Genomic DNA, 16,410 nt, shown 5'->3' with positions numbered 1-16,410 from the left:
CCTAACTGAGGAACTAAATGTAACCTTGCATAATACCATAGATGCAGTCGCACCCCTAAAAACAAAAACAGTTGTCATAAGAAACTAGCTCCCTGGTATACAGAAAATACCCGAGCCCTGAAGCAAGCTTCCAGAAAATTTGAACGGAAATGGCACTACACCAAACTGGAAGTCTTGCGACTAGCTTGGAAAGACAGTGCCGTTGTTGCGGTTGTGTGGAGAGACAGACCAAGGTGCAGCGTGCTCTGAGTTCCACATCTTTATTTTTTGTGAAACTTACAAAACAAAAAGGAAACAAACAACGAACCATAACATAAGAGGTGCAGCATGCATAAGAGGTGCAGCATACTCAAAATAAGATCCCACAAAAACCAGTGGGGAAATGGCTGCCTAAATATGATCCCCAATCAGAGACAACGATAAACAGATGCCTCTGATTGGGAACCATACCAGGCCAACATAGACATAAAACAACCTAGATAACCCACCCTAGTCACACCCTGACCTAACCAACATAGAGAATAAAAGGCTCTCTATGGTCAGGGCGTGACAGCCGTACAGCATCGAAGAGCCCTCCATGCTGCTCGATCATCCTATTTTCCAACTTAATTGAGGAGAATAAGAACAATCCAACATTTACTTTTGATACTGCCATAAAGTTAACTAAAACGCAGCATTCCCAAGAGAGGATGGCGTTCACTTCAGCAGTGATAAATTCATTAACTTCTTTGACAAAAAGATCATGATCATTAGAAAGCAAATTACGGACTCCTCTTTAAATATGCGTATTTCTCCAAAGCTCAGTTGTCCTGAGTTTGCACAACACTGCCAGGACCTAGGATCAAGGGAGACACTCAAGTGTTTTAATACTATATCTCTTGACACACACATTGATGAAAATTGTCTTGGCCTCTAAACCTTCAAGCTGCATACTGGACCCTATTCCAACTAAACTACTGAAAGAGCTGCTTCCTGTGCTTGGCCCTCCTATGTTGAATATAACAAATGGCTCCCTATCCACCGGATGTGTACCACTCACTAAACTCACTAAAAGTGGCAGTAATAAAGCCTCTCTTGAAAAAGCCAAACCTTGACCCAGAAAATATAAAAAAACTATCGGCCTATAGCGAATCTCCCATTCCTCTCAAAAAGTTTAGAGAAGCTGTTGCGCAGCAACTCACTGCCTTCCTGAAGATAAACAATGTATACGAAATGCTTGTCTGGTTCTAGACCCCATCATAGCACTGAGACTGCACTCGTGAAGGTGGTAAATTACCTTTTAATGGCGTCAGACCAAGGCTCTGCATCTGTCCTCGTGCTCCTAGACCTTAGTGCTGCTTTTGATATCATTGATCACCACATTCTTTTGGAGAGATTGGAAACCCAAATTGGTCTACATGGACAAGTTCTGCCCTGGTTTAGATCTTATCTGTCAGAAAGATATCAGTTTGTCTCTGTGGATGGTTTGTCTTTTGACAAATCAACTGTAAATTTCGGTGTGCCTCAAGGTTCCGTTTTAGGACCACTATTGTTTTCACTATATATTTGACCTCTTGGTGATGTCATTTGGAAACATAATGTTAACTTTCACTGCTATGTGGACGATACACAGCTGTACATTTCGATGAAACATGCTGAAGCCCCAAAATTGCCCTCCCTGGAAGTCTGTGATCCAGACATAAGGAAGTGGATGGCGGCAAATGTTTTACTTTTAAACTCAGACAAAACAGAGATGCAAGGTCTAGGTCCCAAGAAACAAAGAGATCTTGTGTTGGATCTGACAATTAATCTTGATGGTTGTACAGTCATCTCAAATAAAACTGTGAAGGACCTCTGCATTATTCTGGACCCTGATCTCTCTTTTGACGAACATATCAAGACTGTTTCAAGGACAGCTTTTTTCCATCTTCGTAACATTGCAAAAATCAGAAACCTTCTGTCCAAAAACGACGCAGAAAAATGTATCAATGCTTTTGTCCCTTCCAGATTAGCCTACTGCAATGCTTTACTTTCCGGTTACCCGGATAAAGCACAAAATAAACTTCAGTCAGTGCTAAACACGGCTGCAAGAATCTTGACTAGAACCAAAAGATTTGATCATATTACTCAAGTGCTAGCCTCTCTACACTGGCTTCCTGTTAAGGCTAGGGCTGATTTCAAGGTTTTACTAACCTACAAAGCATTACATGGGCTTGCTCCTACCTATCTTTCCGCTTTGGTCCTGCCGTACATACCTATACGTACGCTATGGTCACAAGATTCAGGCCTCCTTACTGTCCCTATAATTTCTAAGCAAACAGCTGGAGGCAGGGCTTTCTCCTATAGAGATCCATTTTTATGGAATGGTCCGCCTATCCATGTGAGAGACGCAGACTCGGTCTCGACCTTTAAGTCTTTATTGAAGACTCATGTCTTCGGTAGGTCCTATGATTGAGTGTAGTCTGGCCCAGGGGTGTGAAGGTGAACGGAAAGGCACTGGAGCGACGAATCTCCCTTGTTTCTCTTCCTAGCCGGTTCCCCTCTCTCCACTGGGATTCTCTGCCTCTAACCCTATTGCGAGAGCTGAGTCACTGGCTTACTGGTGCCCTTCCATGCCGTCCCTAGGAGGGGTGCATCACTTGAGTGGGTTGAGTCACTGACGTGATCTTCCTGTCCAGGTTGGCACCCCCCTCGGGTTCCTGCAGTCGGGGAGATCTTTGTGGGCTACACTCGGCGTTGTCTCAGGGTAGTAGGTTGGTGGTTGGAGATATCCCTCTAGTGGTGTGGAGGCTGTGCTTATGCAAAGTGGGTGGGGTTATATCCTGCCTGTTTGGCCCTGTCCGTGGGTATCGTCAGGACAGGGCCACAGTGTCTCCCGACCCCTTGTCTCAGCCTCCAGTGTATTTCTCCTGTCTTATCCGGTGTCCTGTGTGAATTTAACTATGCTCCCTCTAATTATTTCTCTCTCTTTCTCATTCTCTCTCTCTCTCTTTCTCTCTTTCTCTCTCTCTCTTCTCTTCGATGACCCGAGCCCTAGGACCATGACTCAGGACTACCTGGCCTGATGACTCCTTGCTGTCCCCAGTCCACCTGGTCTTGCTGCTGCTCCAGTTTCAACTGTTCTGCCTGCGGCTATGGAACCCTGACCTGTTCACTGGACGTGCTACCTTGTCCTGGACCTGCTGTTTTGGACTCTCTCTCTACCACACCTGCTGTCTTTAACTCTGAATGATCGACTATGAAAAGCCAACAGACGTTTTCTCCTGAGGTCTGACCTGTTGCACCCTCTACAACCACTGTGATTATCATTATCTGACCTTGCTGGTCATCTATGAATGTTTGAACATCTTGGCCATGTTCTGTTATAATCTCCACCCGGCACAGCCAGAAAAGGACTGGCCACCCCGCAGAGCCTGGTTCCTTTCTAGGTTTCTTCCTAGGTTCCGGCCTTTCTAGGGAGTTTTTCCTAGCCACTGTGCTTCTAAATCTGCATTGCTTGCTGTTTGCGGTTTTAGGCTGGGTTTCTGTACAACACTTTTTGGACATCGGCTGATGTAAAAAGGGCTTTATAAATAAATTTGATTGATTGATTGATGTTTTGCTATAGCTTGGTGGTGCAGAAATAGACCTGTACTATAGCTCAGTACTGATGCTGCTGTCCACACCGGTGGTGCTGAAATAGGACTATACTATACATCAGCACTGATGCTGCTGTTCTCCACAGTGGCCCTAAAATGGGCCTATACTATACATCAGTACTGATGCTGCTGCGGGGTGCTGAAATAGGCCTATACAAAACTCTGCGGGTTTTCGCTCCCCCTTGTACTTGATTGATGAATTAAGGTCAGAAATTTGTAAGGTCAGTAATTTGTAAGGTCAGTAATTTGTAAGGTCAGTAACTAGTAAGGTCAGTAATTTCCTAGCCACCGTGCTTTTACATCTACATTGCTTGATGTTTGGGGTTTTAGGCTGGGTTTCTGTATAAGCACTTTGTAACATCTGCCGATGTAAAGCTTTATAAATACATTTCATTTCATTTGGAGAACTCCCTTCACCTAGGTCTAAATTGAAATGAAAAAACTAAACCCCGCAGACACTATGCCCTCCGTGGAATGAGTTTGACAGCCCTGCTTTAAAGTACTAACACCACGTATGATGAAGCAGCAGTAGCTGTTATGTGAAATCTTCACAATCGAAGACAATGTATAGGCTTACATGCACACTAATAATTCGATATTAAACGGATTGTGCCATTAGCCAGATTATGCAATAGTCATGTAAACACTTTACTCTGTTTATCTTAATCAGCGTAAGGTCAAAATAGAAGTAAGCATGCGCCGATTAAAACATCTGATTTTCTAAGCAATCTGTAGAATTATTAGGACATGTAAACACCTTTATCGGCGTTCCAGCTGTGTGTTTGATCTGCGCATGTGCTAGCACGAGCCGAGCGAGCCTCCCTCTTTATCGCGAGTGAAGTGAGTTTGGAACAACTGAATGTACGCGTCTTAGAAGTTTTTTTTCACATACAAACGTTATGTCGAACTTAGAATCAAATATGTTTCCCAAAAATAACATGGTCGATGTGGTAGAACGTATATTTTGATTGGGGATTTTCTGCATTCATCAGAGTGCCATCAGGTAGCCTGATTGTAAAGATTATTAGGGAAATTGTTATTCTTGCAAAGCATGTAAAAGTTTTAATTGAACTATTATATTAATCTGACTATCCACAATAATCGTACTATTGTGTGCATGTAACCGTACTCAATGTCACTGTCAATAATCATCCAACAACATTTTTATAAAAGCCAAATCCATAAGCAGTGAATGAATTAAATAGGGGGTCTTAAAGAAAACAATAGCTCACCTTCTCACTACTAGGAAGCGTTCTTGTCCTTTGAAAAGTATCCCCGCCATTAATGCTGATCAGCTCGCCATCAGCAGATGAAAACGGCGTGGGGGAAACTACTACGTCACTCTTCATTGTGTCAGAGCTGAAACACACGTCATACTGCTGAGTAGATTTGGAGTAAGACCAGCTCCCGTCAGGGTGGGTGGTGATCATGGGGGCGCTGTACCTGCTGAAACTGCCGTCTGTCCTGTGGCATTTTACAACTATTAAACTGATGAGGCTCAGTAGAAATATCACTGATACTGACACAATGGCGACGAGCAGATACAGATTTAAATCTGAGAAACTCTCCTCCTTTACAGGCAGTTGTCTGAAAGTTGTCTGCATGTCATCTGTACTTTCAACGACCACAACATCAATAGACACAGTCGCAGACAGGGACGGTTCTCCATTATCAGACACCAGAATGACCAACGGGTGAGTTTTTAAGTCATTGTCACTCATGCGTCTCTTAGTCCTTATTTCTCCGTTGTTGGTTCCAATTCTGAATAGATTGGTCCCCTTTGGTTCAGAGATGTGATAAGAAAGCAGCGCATTATAACCAGAGTCGGCGTCTACAGCCCTGATCTTGGCCACAAAGTATCCCGCGTCAGCAGAATAAGGAATGTTCTCAGAATGAACGGAGCCGTGGTCAGAATAGGGCGGGAGAATCACAGGACTGTTGTCATTCTCATCCAGGATAAAAACGTTGACAGTGACGTTGCTGCTTAGTGGAGGAACACCAGAGTCTGTGGCCTGAACTTGAAAGTCAAACTTTTTCAACTCCTCGTAGTTAAAAGATTGCAAGCTGTAAAGTTCACCATTTAATGAGTTAATACTGACTAAATGAGAACCTACAGCTCCCTTTGAGTGGCTGTTCAAGTCTGAATACCTCACCTGGGCGTTTTCATTAGAGTCTGGATCATATGCGGACACAGTGTACATGAGCGCTCCAGTGGGTGCATTTTCCTTGACGTACACATTGAGGGTTCTGTCTGCGAAACGTGGTGCATTATCATTTACATCAGAAATATAAACCGTGGTAACGCTCGTGCTAGACAGAGGAGGAGTCCCTTCATCTGTTGCTATGATGGTGACATTGTATTGTGAGTCACTCTCTCTATCCAATGCGCCGTTGAGAACGAGAGAGTAATAATTACGATACGAAGTTTGAAGATTGAAAGGTGATTCGCCGACTAATCTACAGTTCACCTTCCCATTGTTTCCTCCATCTTTATCTATTACAGTAACGAGTGCTATAACAGTGCCAGATGTAACATTTTCCCTCACCGTGGGCAACAATGACGTAACACTTATCTCTGGCACGTTGTCATTAACATCAACTACTTCAACCAACACTTTACAATGAGTGTTGGTTGGAGATTGTCCCTTATCCTGTGCCTCAGCCCTTATTTCATAAAATGCAGTTTCTTCAAAATCTATGACTCCTTTGATGGTGATGTCACCGGAAATGGGATTAATCGCAAATGTATGCAGGTTTTTTTCCTGACCATGTCGGCTGAATAGATATAAAACCTCGCCATTTGGACCGTCATCTAAATCAGTTGCATTCAGTGTTAAAATCTTAGTTCCTGGAGCTGCATTTTCATTCACACGTATTTTGTAAAGAGGGCTGCTAAAAACAGGTGTATTGTCATTGTTATCCAACACATTAACTACAATTGCCATTGTCCCGGATAGAGCAGGGTTTCCCCCATCAGTTGCAGTCACTAAAAGATTGATAACCGCCTGTCTCTCTCGGTCTAATGCTTTCTGTAATACCAACTCAGCAGACAAACGTTGCTCTCCACCGCTCTGTACATCCAAAGAAAAGTGCTCATTTGGGCTCAACGTGAAGATTTTTACCCCATTCGAGCCAACATCAGGATCCAATGCGCTCATCAACGAGAACCTAACACCAGGAGGCACCGATTCAGATATATTAAAGGCGTGTGCTTTCACAGGGAAAGTGGGTGGATTGTCATTGATGTCCACAACATGTATCTCCACCCGATGCAGGCTCAATGGATGATTAACAATGGCCTCTAGATGTAAAGCGCACGAACGAGCATTTGGACAAAGCTCCTCCCGGTCGATTCTCTCGGTCACATACAAGACTCCCGTTTTCAGATTTACATCGAAGTACCTCTTATTTGAGGCAGAGACGAGCTGAAACATTCGTGACTCCATATCTTGTACGTTCAGATTCAAATCCTTAGCCAAATTCCCAACGAACGTACCCTGGTTTACTTCCTCGGAAATATAATACACAATTTGTTCGGAGGATACTTGCATGCAGGAACACATGAGTAACAAATACAAATAAATCCGCGAGTGGGTGTAAATTGTAGAAGTAGTCATTGTCTCCACAAACAGTAACAATGCAACCCAGTAGTCATTAAAATTCAAACCACTTATTGCTAAACATAGCTTCACAGATTAAAGCAAAACAATATCCTTCACAACTCGTTCGCTCCAATTCCCTGTTTCATTTCACAGAGGATGCTACTGTCCTTGGTCACATGAGATTCTGTGAGAGGCGGAGTCCACTAAAATACGTTTTTTTTATACATGATTCATGGTCTGTAGTGCCACCGTGTGGAACATTTTTTAAAGACAAAACAATGCACATCTCTGCTGTTTAACGAGTAGTAGCCAAAATGATATGCATTCTATATATACAGTACCAGTCAAAAGTTTGGACACACCTACTCATTCAAGGGTTTTTCTTTATTTTTACTACAAAAGATGTGTGAAACAAATCAAAATATATTTGAGAGTCTTCAAAGTAGCCACCCTTTGCCTTGATGACAACTTTGCACTCTTGGCATTCTCTCAACCAGCTTCCCCTGGAAAGCTTTTCCAACAGTCTTGAAGGAGTTCCCACATTTGCTGAGCACTTGTTGGCTGCTGTTTATTCACTCTGCGTACCAACTCATCCCAAACCATCTCAAATGGGTTGAGGTCTGGTGATTGTGGAGGCCAGGTCATCTGATGCAGCACTACATCACTCTCCTTCTTGGTCAAATAGCCTTTACACAGCCTGGAGGTGTGTTGGGTCATTGTCCTGTTGAAAAACAAATTATAGTCCCACTAAGCGCAAACCAGATGGGATGGAGTATCGCTGAGGAATGCTGTGGTAGCCATGCTGGTTAAGTGTGCCTTAAATTCTAAATAAATCACAGAGAGTGTCACCAGCAATGCAGCCCCACACCATCACACCTCCTCTTCCATGCTTCAAGATGGGAACCACATATGCAGAGATCATCCATTCGCCTACTCTGCATCTCACAAAGACACGGTGGTTGGAACCAAAAGTCTCGAATTTGGACTCATCAGACCAAAGTACAGATTTCCACCGGTCTAATGTTCATTGCTCGTGTTTCTTGGCCCAAGCAAGTCTCTTCTTCTTATTAGTGCCCTTTAGTATTGGTTTCTTTGCAGCAATCCAACCATGAAGGCCTGATTCAAGCCGTCAGCTCTGAACAGTTGATGTTGAGATGTGTCTGTTACTTGAACTCTGTGAAGCATTTATTTGGGCTCCAATTTCTCAGGCTGGTAACTCTAAAGAACGTATCCTCTGCAGCAGAGGTAACTCTGGGTCTTCCTTTCCTGTGGCAGTCCTCATGAGAGCCAGTTTTATCATAGCACTTGATGGTTTTTGCGACTGCACTTGAAGAAACTTTCAAAGTTCTTGACATTTTCCAAATTGACTGACCTTCATGTCTTAAAGTAATGATGGGCTGTCATTTCTCTTTGCTTCTTTGAGCTGTTCTTGCCATAATATGGACTTGGTCTTTTACCAAATAGGGCTATCTTCTATATACCACCCCTACCTTGTCACAACACAACTGATTGGCTCAAACGCATTAAGAAGGAAAGACATTCCACAAATTAACTTTTAACAAGGCACACCTGTTAAATGAAATGCATTCCAGGTGACTACCTCATGAAGCTGGTCGAGAGGAATCTAAGTGTTTACAAAGCTGTCATCAAGGCAAAGGGTGGCTACTTTGAAGAATCTAAAATCTAAAATATATTTTCATTTGTTTAACACTTTTTTTCTTACTATATGATTCAATATGTGTTATTTCACAGTTTTGATGTCTTCGCTATTATTCTAATAACTTCTAAATGTGGATACACTGATGTGTTGTGGAATGTCTGTGTAGATTTTGTATACAAACATGATGCTGTGGGTCATTTTGACCCAGAGGCTTTCATGTGTATAGATATTTGCACAGGTCCAAAATAAACAAGTCTCTTTGATGTATTTTGTTTTTACTGGTTCTGGATCAACTATTATAACTATGTTTGGGTGAAAATGACCATTCCCAAGCTTCTCTTTCTCAGTGTGAAGCAGCAGATCTCTCACACAGACACTCAAAAATGAGCTCCAAACACAAAATGCTTGTTTGTGAGAAAGGAAATATGTTTAACAAATAGCTAAATATAGAGAAAGAGGAGGAAGGGAAGCGCTACTAAGGTACACAATAGTAAATGTTGGTAGACAGAAGGTGCTCTTTGGTAAAAGGGTTGAGTTGGTCATCAAAAAGAAAGGAGGACCAAGGCACTCTTCATATAATTGATTAAAATGCCTTTATTAGTATGGCATGTTCAATAGAAACAATGTTTTTAAAAAACCGACGCGTTTCGGCTGCATGGCCTTCATCAGGGTGTACAAAGAAATAATCCAATGTTCTCTGTTTAACAGCTTTTCCAATTAACCCTAATTAGAAGGGGGAGTGGTTAAAATTGATTGGACACACCTAGTAAGCAATAGTATACACACTTTAAATTGAAATGCTGTAGCTATGTTATCATAAAAATGTAACTCCAAACTAGAAGTATCAGAACACTTAGAAAGGTAGTTCTAACCTTAAATATGTCTGGGCGAAGTGTCAAGAATAAGAAAGCAATACATTCCATAGTACACTTGAACACAGCAAAACATGAACAACAAGAGTCTAAACATAGCTGAGGGCAATTGAGCAAAAATATCCACTAGATGACAGCAAATGTACCCATCACAACCCTACAGGAAGGGTGAGAAATCCATATCTTCATTTAAACCCGGGTATTTAGTGGCCTGTAGTTTGTAAATCCAAAAACTTTCCATTTGGTTTAACTGTTTAAGGCGGTCCCCTTTTCTAATAGAGGCCGGGATATGATCAATACCCATAGCTTGTAGGGAGGCAGGGTTGCCATGGTGTAAGGACTTGTAGTGCCTTGCCATGGGGGAGTCGTCATTGCCTACCCGTATGGCGTACTTGTGTTCCGCTAGGCGATCTTGAAGGCGTCTCTTTGTCCGTCCAATGTAGAACACCTTGCACTGTGGACATTCCAATCTATAGATGACATGAGTGGTTTTGCAGTTAATGAAATGCTTGACGTAATACTCCATTTTGGAAGCTGTATCAACGAAATACTTTTTCTGTGCAATATTTCTGCAATGGTTGCACTGGTTACATTTAAAAGAGCCCTTGGGTTTGTGGCCAAGCCAAGTTTTTTGAGAGTCACCCGGAAGATAACTGTGGACTAATTTGTCCTTTAGGGTAGGACATCTCTTAAAGCTTATGACTGGTGGCTCAGGAAAGATTTGGCGTAGTAGCATATCACTTTGGATGATTCCCCAATTATTTTTAATGATTCTTTTAATGTTCTCTGCTTCAGTGCTGTATTTTGTAACAAAATACACTCTCTCTGATGCATCACGAGGCACTCCCCTTCGCAACAAGTTCTCTCTGTCAAGTAATCCAGCCCTTATACCTGCATCTTTCAGGACCTGGACGCTGTAGCCCCGATTCAAGAAACGATTCTCCAATTCAGCAGATTTGACAACATAGTCTGTTTCCTGATCGCAAATTCTGCGGACTCTTTGGAATTGGCCATATGGAATATTCTCTTTTAGCCTTTTGGGGTGAAAGCTGTCTGCCCTCAGAATGGTATTCCCATCTGTAGGCTTCCTAAAGATTGATGTATGCAAACAACCTTTGTCATTTTTACTGATGTCGAGGTCCAAAAAATGAATGTTATCCTTGCTATACTCCATAGTTAGTTTGATGTTAGGGTTAATGCTGTTAAGGTATTGGTGGAAGGAAATAAGTTCATCTTCTGAGCCAGACCAAAAAAGGCAAACATCATCAATATAGCGTCCCCACCATATAATCCGGTCAAAGAAATGGTTATTAGAAGGATCCAAAATGAAGTCATTTTCCCATTTACCTAAGTACAAACCAGCATAGGAAGGGCTATAGCAAGCTCCCATGGCACATCCTTTGACCTGTTTAAAAATACGGTCCTGAAAGATAAAGATGTTATGATTAAGAGTCCATTCAGTCAGTGAAACAATGAATTCTGTAGGAGGCATCTCAATTTCAGGTCGGATACTCAAGAAATGGTGCATAGCTGCCAAACCTTGTTCATGTTCAATGGTGGAGTAAAGAGACTCCACATCCATTTAAATGAAGATATGGATTTCTCACCCTTCCTGTAGGGTTGTGATGGGTACATTTGCTGTCATCTAGTGGATATTTTTGCTCAATTGCCCTCAGCTATGTTTAGACTCTTGTTGTTCATGTTTTGCTGTGTTCAAGTGTACTATGGAATGTATTGCTTTCTTATTCTTGACACTTCGCCCAGACATATTTAAGGTTAGAACTACCTTTCTAAGTGTTCTGATACTTCTAGTTTGGAGTTACATTTTTATGATAACATAGCTACAGCATTTCAATTTAAAGTGTGTATACTATTGCTTACTAGGTGTGTCCAATCAATTTTAACCACTCCCCCTTCTAATTAGGGTTAATTGGAAAAGCTGTTAAACAGAGAACATTGGATTATTTCTTTGTAGACCCTGATGAAGGCCATGCAGCCGAAACGCATCGGTTTTTTAAAAACATTGTTTCTATTGAACATGCCATACTAATAAAGGCATTTTAATTAATTATATGAAGAGTGCCTTGGTCCTCCTTTCTTTTTGAAGTTAAATATAGAGTTTTGAAATGAAATATTCTTGTATTTCTTATTTCTGAAAGGTCTGACAAGACAAAATCAAGTTGTCTGTTTTTACTTTGACTGTCTTGAGTGTGTTTAAACTGTGCCTGGCTCAATGTGACCCATACCAAAATGGACGTTTTTTTTTCTTCAGCAAAGCACAAGGGTTAAATACATATAACTTCCTAGTACTGGCAAGTCACATTTCATTACCTAAAAGGCTAATATAAGCCAACAATCAAGAAAATGTAAGTTAGGCCTAAATAAAATATTGGGAAATCCAAAACGAAAACACAACCATAACAGTATGTTAAAATCATGGTTTTGAATAGAATAGGGGGTCATTAAAGAAAACAATAGCTCACCTTCTCACTACTAGGAACCGTTCTTGTCCTTTGAAAAGTATCCCCGCCATTAATGCTGATCAGCTCGCCATCAGCAGATGAAAACGGCGTGGGGAAAACTACTACGTCACTCTTCATTGTGTCAGAGCTGAAACACACGTCATACTGCTGAGTAGATTTGGAGTAAGACCAGCTCCCGTCAGGGTGGGTGGTGATCATGGGGGCGCTGTACCTGCTGAAACTGCCGTCTGTCCTGTGGCATTTTACAACTATTAAACTGATGAGGCTCAGTAGAAATATCACTGATACTGACACAATGGCGACGAGCAGATACAGATTTAAATCTGAGAAACTCTCCTCCTTTACAGGCAGTTGTCTGAAAGTTGTCTGCATGTCATCTGTACTTTCAACGACCACAACATCAATAGACACAGTCGCAGACAGGGAAGGTTCTCCATTATCAGACACCAGAATGACCAACCGGTGAGTTTTTAAGTCATTGTCACTCATGCGTCTCTTAGTCCTTATTTCTCCGTTGTTGGTTCCAATTCTGAATAGATTGGTCCCCTTTGGTTCAGAGATGTGATAAAAAAGCAGCGCATTATAACCAGAGTCGGCGTCTACAGCCCTGATCTTGGCCACAAAGTATCCCGCGTCAGCAGAATAAGGAATGTTCTCAGAATGAACGGAGCCGTGGTCAGAATAGGGCGGGAGAATCACAGGACTGTTGTCATTCTCATCCAGGATAAAAACGTTGACAGTGACGTTGCTGCTTAGTGGAGGAACACCAGAGTCTGTGGCCTGAACTTGGAACTGGAATGTTTTAATTTCTTCGAAGTTAAATGACAGTAAGCTGAATATTTCACCAGTTAGAGAATTTACGTTTAGAAATGTTGACAAACGGCCGTATGTTTTGTTTTTTGATAGTGTATACGTCAATTGAGAGTTTTCATTGATATCCGGGTCATTCGCTGTCACGCTGCCAACACGAACCCCCACGGGACTGTTCTCCTCTATATAAAAGTTCAATGTGGGCTGCGGAAAGAGTGGGGCGTTGTCATTCACATCAGAAATGTGTACAGTAATAACAATAGAACTGGAGAGAGGTGGGGTCCCTTCATCAATGGCTTTAATAGTTACGTTATGAAGAGAGGCACTCTCTCTGTCTAGAGGCCCGTCTACCACTAAAGAATAATAGTTCTTATACGACGACTGTAATTTAAAAGGAAAATCTCCTATAATAAATGCGTTGATGAGTCCATTTTTACTCCCATCTTTGTCTCCAATACTCAATGAAGCCACTGCTGTACCTTTTTCGGCATCTTCTTTGACTGCAGTGGTCAGTGATGTTATTTCTATCTCGGGTGTATTATCATTGATATCAAGTATTTCAATTAGGACTTTTGAATGGGCACTCCTTGGTGGATTACCCTTGTCTTTTGCTTGTACACGGATTTCAAACGCAGGGTTCTCCTCGTGATCTAAACCTCCTTTAATGGTCATTTCACCTGTGTGCTGATTGACTGCAAACAGCCTATGAAGATCCATTTCTCTGTTACCAATGAATGAGTATTCAATCTCACCGTTTGCAGCTTCGTCTATGTCTGTTGCGTTGATGATTAGAACTAAAGTTCCAAATGTAACATTTTCTAAGACTTGGACTTTATACAGAGATTTAGTGAAAATCGGGCTGTTGTCGTTCACATCTATCACATTAATTATTACCTCTAAAGTCCCGGATCGTGGAGGTTTTCCTCCGTCAACAGCTATCAGTACCAGCTTAATCACAGCTTGTTTCTCTCGGTCTAAAGCTTTCTGCAGCACTAACTCAGCAGTCACACTCTGCTCTCCACCGCTCTGTACATCCAGAGAGAAGTATTCATTCGGGCTCAGGTTGTAGGTTTTTATCGATTTACTGCCAACGTCCGCATCACCGGCAAGTGGTAATGGAAATCTTTCACCTGGAGAGGCATATTCGGTCATATTGATAACGTGAATGCGCTCTTGAAATGATGGCGCGTTGTCATTTATGTCCAAAATGTTTACTTCAATACGATGGATTCGCATGGGATGATTCATTATAGCTTCTACATCTATGGAGCATTTTATGGAGTTGGGGCAGATGGCATCTCTGTCAATTATCTCATTGACAAAAAGAACGCCAGTCTTCACGTCGATATCAAAATACCTCCGTCTGGATCCGGTTACTATCTGAATCTCTCTAGATTCTAGTTCCCTCACGTTAAGATTTAGGTCTTTGGCGATATTTCCAACAATTGTTCCTTTATCCACCTCCTCTGAGACTGAATACACGAACTGTCCGGAACACAATCCCCATGAACAAAGCAGCAGAAGACATTGTATCCCAACACGTCTTATGTGGTCACACAGGCCCATGGCTGTGCAAGTAAACGCTTGTCCAAAATATACTAAAAGGGAAAGAATTAAAATAATACAAGCTCTGCTAATCCGTGTTGATACAACCCAAGTAATCCAGGACGCACAAGCATTTTCCTCTCATCCCAAAACACACTACTGGTTTCAACTCCATTCCTTTTTTAGTATTCACATGACTAGTCCAGCATTACTCCTCCTAGAATTAATGTTCATGGTCAACAGCGACATCCTGTGTTTGTTGTATATATACAGCACAAATACTATTCACATAGCAGTTTATTTATTTTACCTTTATCTAACTAGGCAAGTCAGTTAAGAACAAACTCTTATTTTCAATGACAGCCTAAGAACAGTAGGTTAACTGCCTTGTTCAGGGGCAGAATAGCAGATTTTTACCTTGTCAGTTCGGGATTTGATATTGCAACCTTTCGGTTATTAGTCCAACGCTCTAACCACTAGGCTCCCTGCTGCCCCTGTAAGTTTGCTATGTCTCTATTACACTACCGTGGTTCTTAATGATAAAAATAAACAACCATTTACAGAGTTCAAGTTCAAATATAAGGATGAAACTGTAACAATAGTGTATCTTCGACCTGTAAACAAGCTGGTTTGGTCATGTGTGTGTAACAGTTTTACTTCCGTCCCTCTCCTCTCCTCTACCTGGGCTCGCACCAGGGACTGTCTGAGCACATCAACAACTGCCTCCCACAAAGCATCGTTACCTAACGCTCCAGCCAAGGGAAACAACTACTTCAGTGTGTCAGAGCGAGTGACGTCACCGATTGAAACGCTTTTAGCGCGCTCCCGCCAACTAGCGATTTCACACCAGTTACATGTGATTACACATGGGAATCGAAAACAATGAACAATTCTGAGACATTACAAACATGACCAAGTAGGCTACATTATGTAGATTGAGAGACTTGCTAGCACATGAAAATATGGGGGGAAAATGAGTTACATAACTACCCGTGACAGTAATGAGACTGCTGGTAATGATTTAACATAAATGATGCGCAGATAATAACTTTACCGGTTGTTGCTTCTACAATAAACAACCCAAAACTACAATATGTTGACAGGTTCACAAATGAATCTGATAGAAAGGAATAACATAGGAAAAAAACATAACAGGTCCTGAATTGAAGAGCCAAACACCTCATCAATTTAGAGCTGGATTTTTCCTGACCAAAACCGTACCCAGACAACTTCAGCTGTCTCATCAAGTTAGAAGGGATGAACTCCAACAAAGTATGTAGAATTTGCGCCGCAAGATAATAATTAGTCAGTTAAACAAAAAACGATAAGAACGCAATGACAAAAAAGCAGATACCTTATGAAAAGTTATCCTTCCTTACGTTCTCAATATTTGGCAGAGTGGAGTCCTTTGAAAAGTGTACCTTCCATTAATACTTATCAGCTTCCAATCAGCATCAGCAGGTGGAAACAGCGTGGGGAAAACTACTACGTCACTCTTCAGTGCTTCAGAACTAAACACACATTTTTCTGCTGAGTAGATTTGGAGTAAGACCAGCTCCCATCTATTATCCTTTAAATCCGTGTTAATAAGACGTTCTGGATAACGGGGTGGATTGTCTTTTACATCAGAAAGTGTACAGTAAAAACACTGGGGATGGAGAGAGCTGGGGTCCCCTCGTCCATAGCAACAATACTGATGTTGTACTGAGAACATTTCTCTCTGTCTAGAGGCCCGTCCACAAATAAAGAGTAGTGATTTTTATAAGAAAACTGCAGTTTGAAAGGAACAGTATCACTTATCTGACAATTCACAATTCCATT

The 16,410-nt window shown here is 41.7% G+C and overlaps 1 protein-coding gene across 5 annotated transcripts in view; it reads right to left on the bottom strand.

Moving 5' to 3' along the window:
• The window catches only part of LOC115149148 (protocadherin alpha-C2), an 80,435-nt gene that overhangs the window by 38,382 nt on the left and 25,643 nt on the right, over window positions 1-16,410 (bottom strand). Inside the window, exons 1-2 of one of the 5 annotated variants that reach the window (XM_029691707.1) lie at window positions 13,015-14,907; window positions 4,850-5,629 (exon numbers count right to left, since the gene is read on the bottom strand). The exons of 2 other annotated variants lie outside the window; for them this stretch is intronic. In XM_029691707.1, the coding sequence (XP_029547567.1) occupies window positions 4,850-5,629; window positions 13,015-14,610 (2,376 nt within the window). In that variant the 5' untranslated portion in view covers window positions 14,611-14,907. Of the gene's footprint in view, window positions 1-4,849; window positions 7,575-12,234; window positions 14,909-16,410 lie in introns of those variants that run through there. 2 more of the 5 variants (XM_029691706.1, XM_029691704.1) reach the window with 2 other exon arrangements.

This window comes from Salmo trutta, chromosome 15 (assembly GCF_901001165.1).
Source record: "Salmo trutta chromosome 15, fSalTru1.1, whole genome shotgun sequence".
NCBI lineage: Eukaryota > Metazoa > Chordata > Actinopteri > Salmoniformes > Salmonidae > Salmo > Salmo trutta.
Note: the sequence above shows the minus strand (reverse complement) of the source record. Positions and strands in the feature narration are given on the sequence as shown.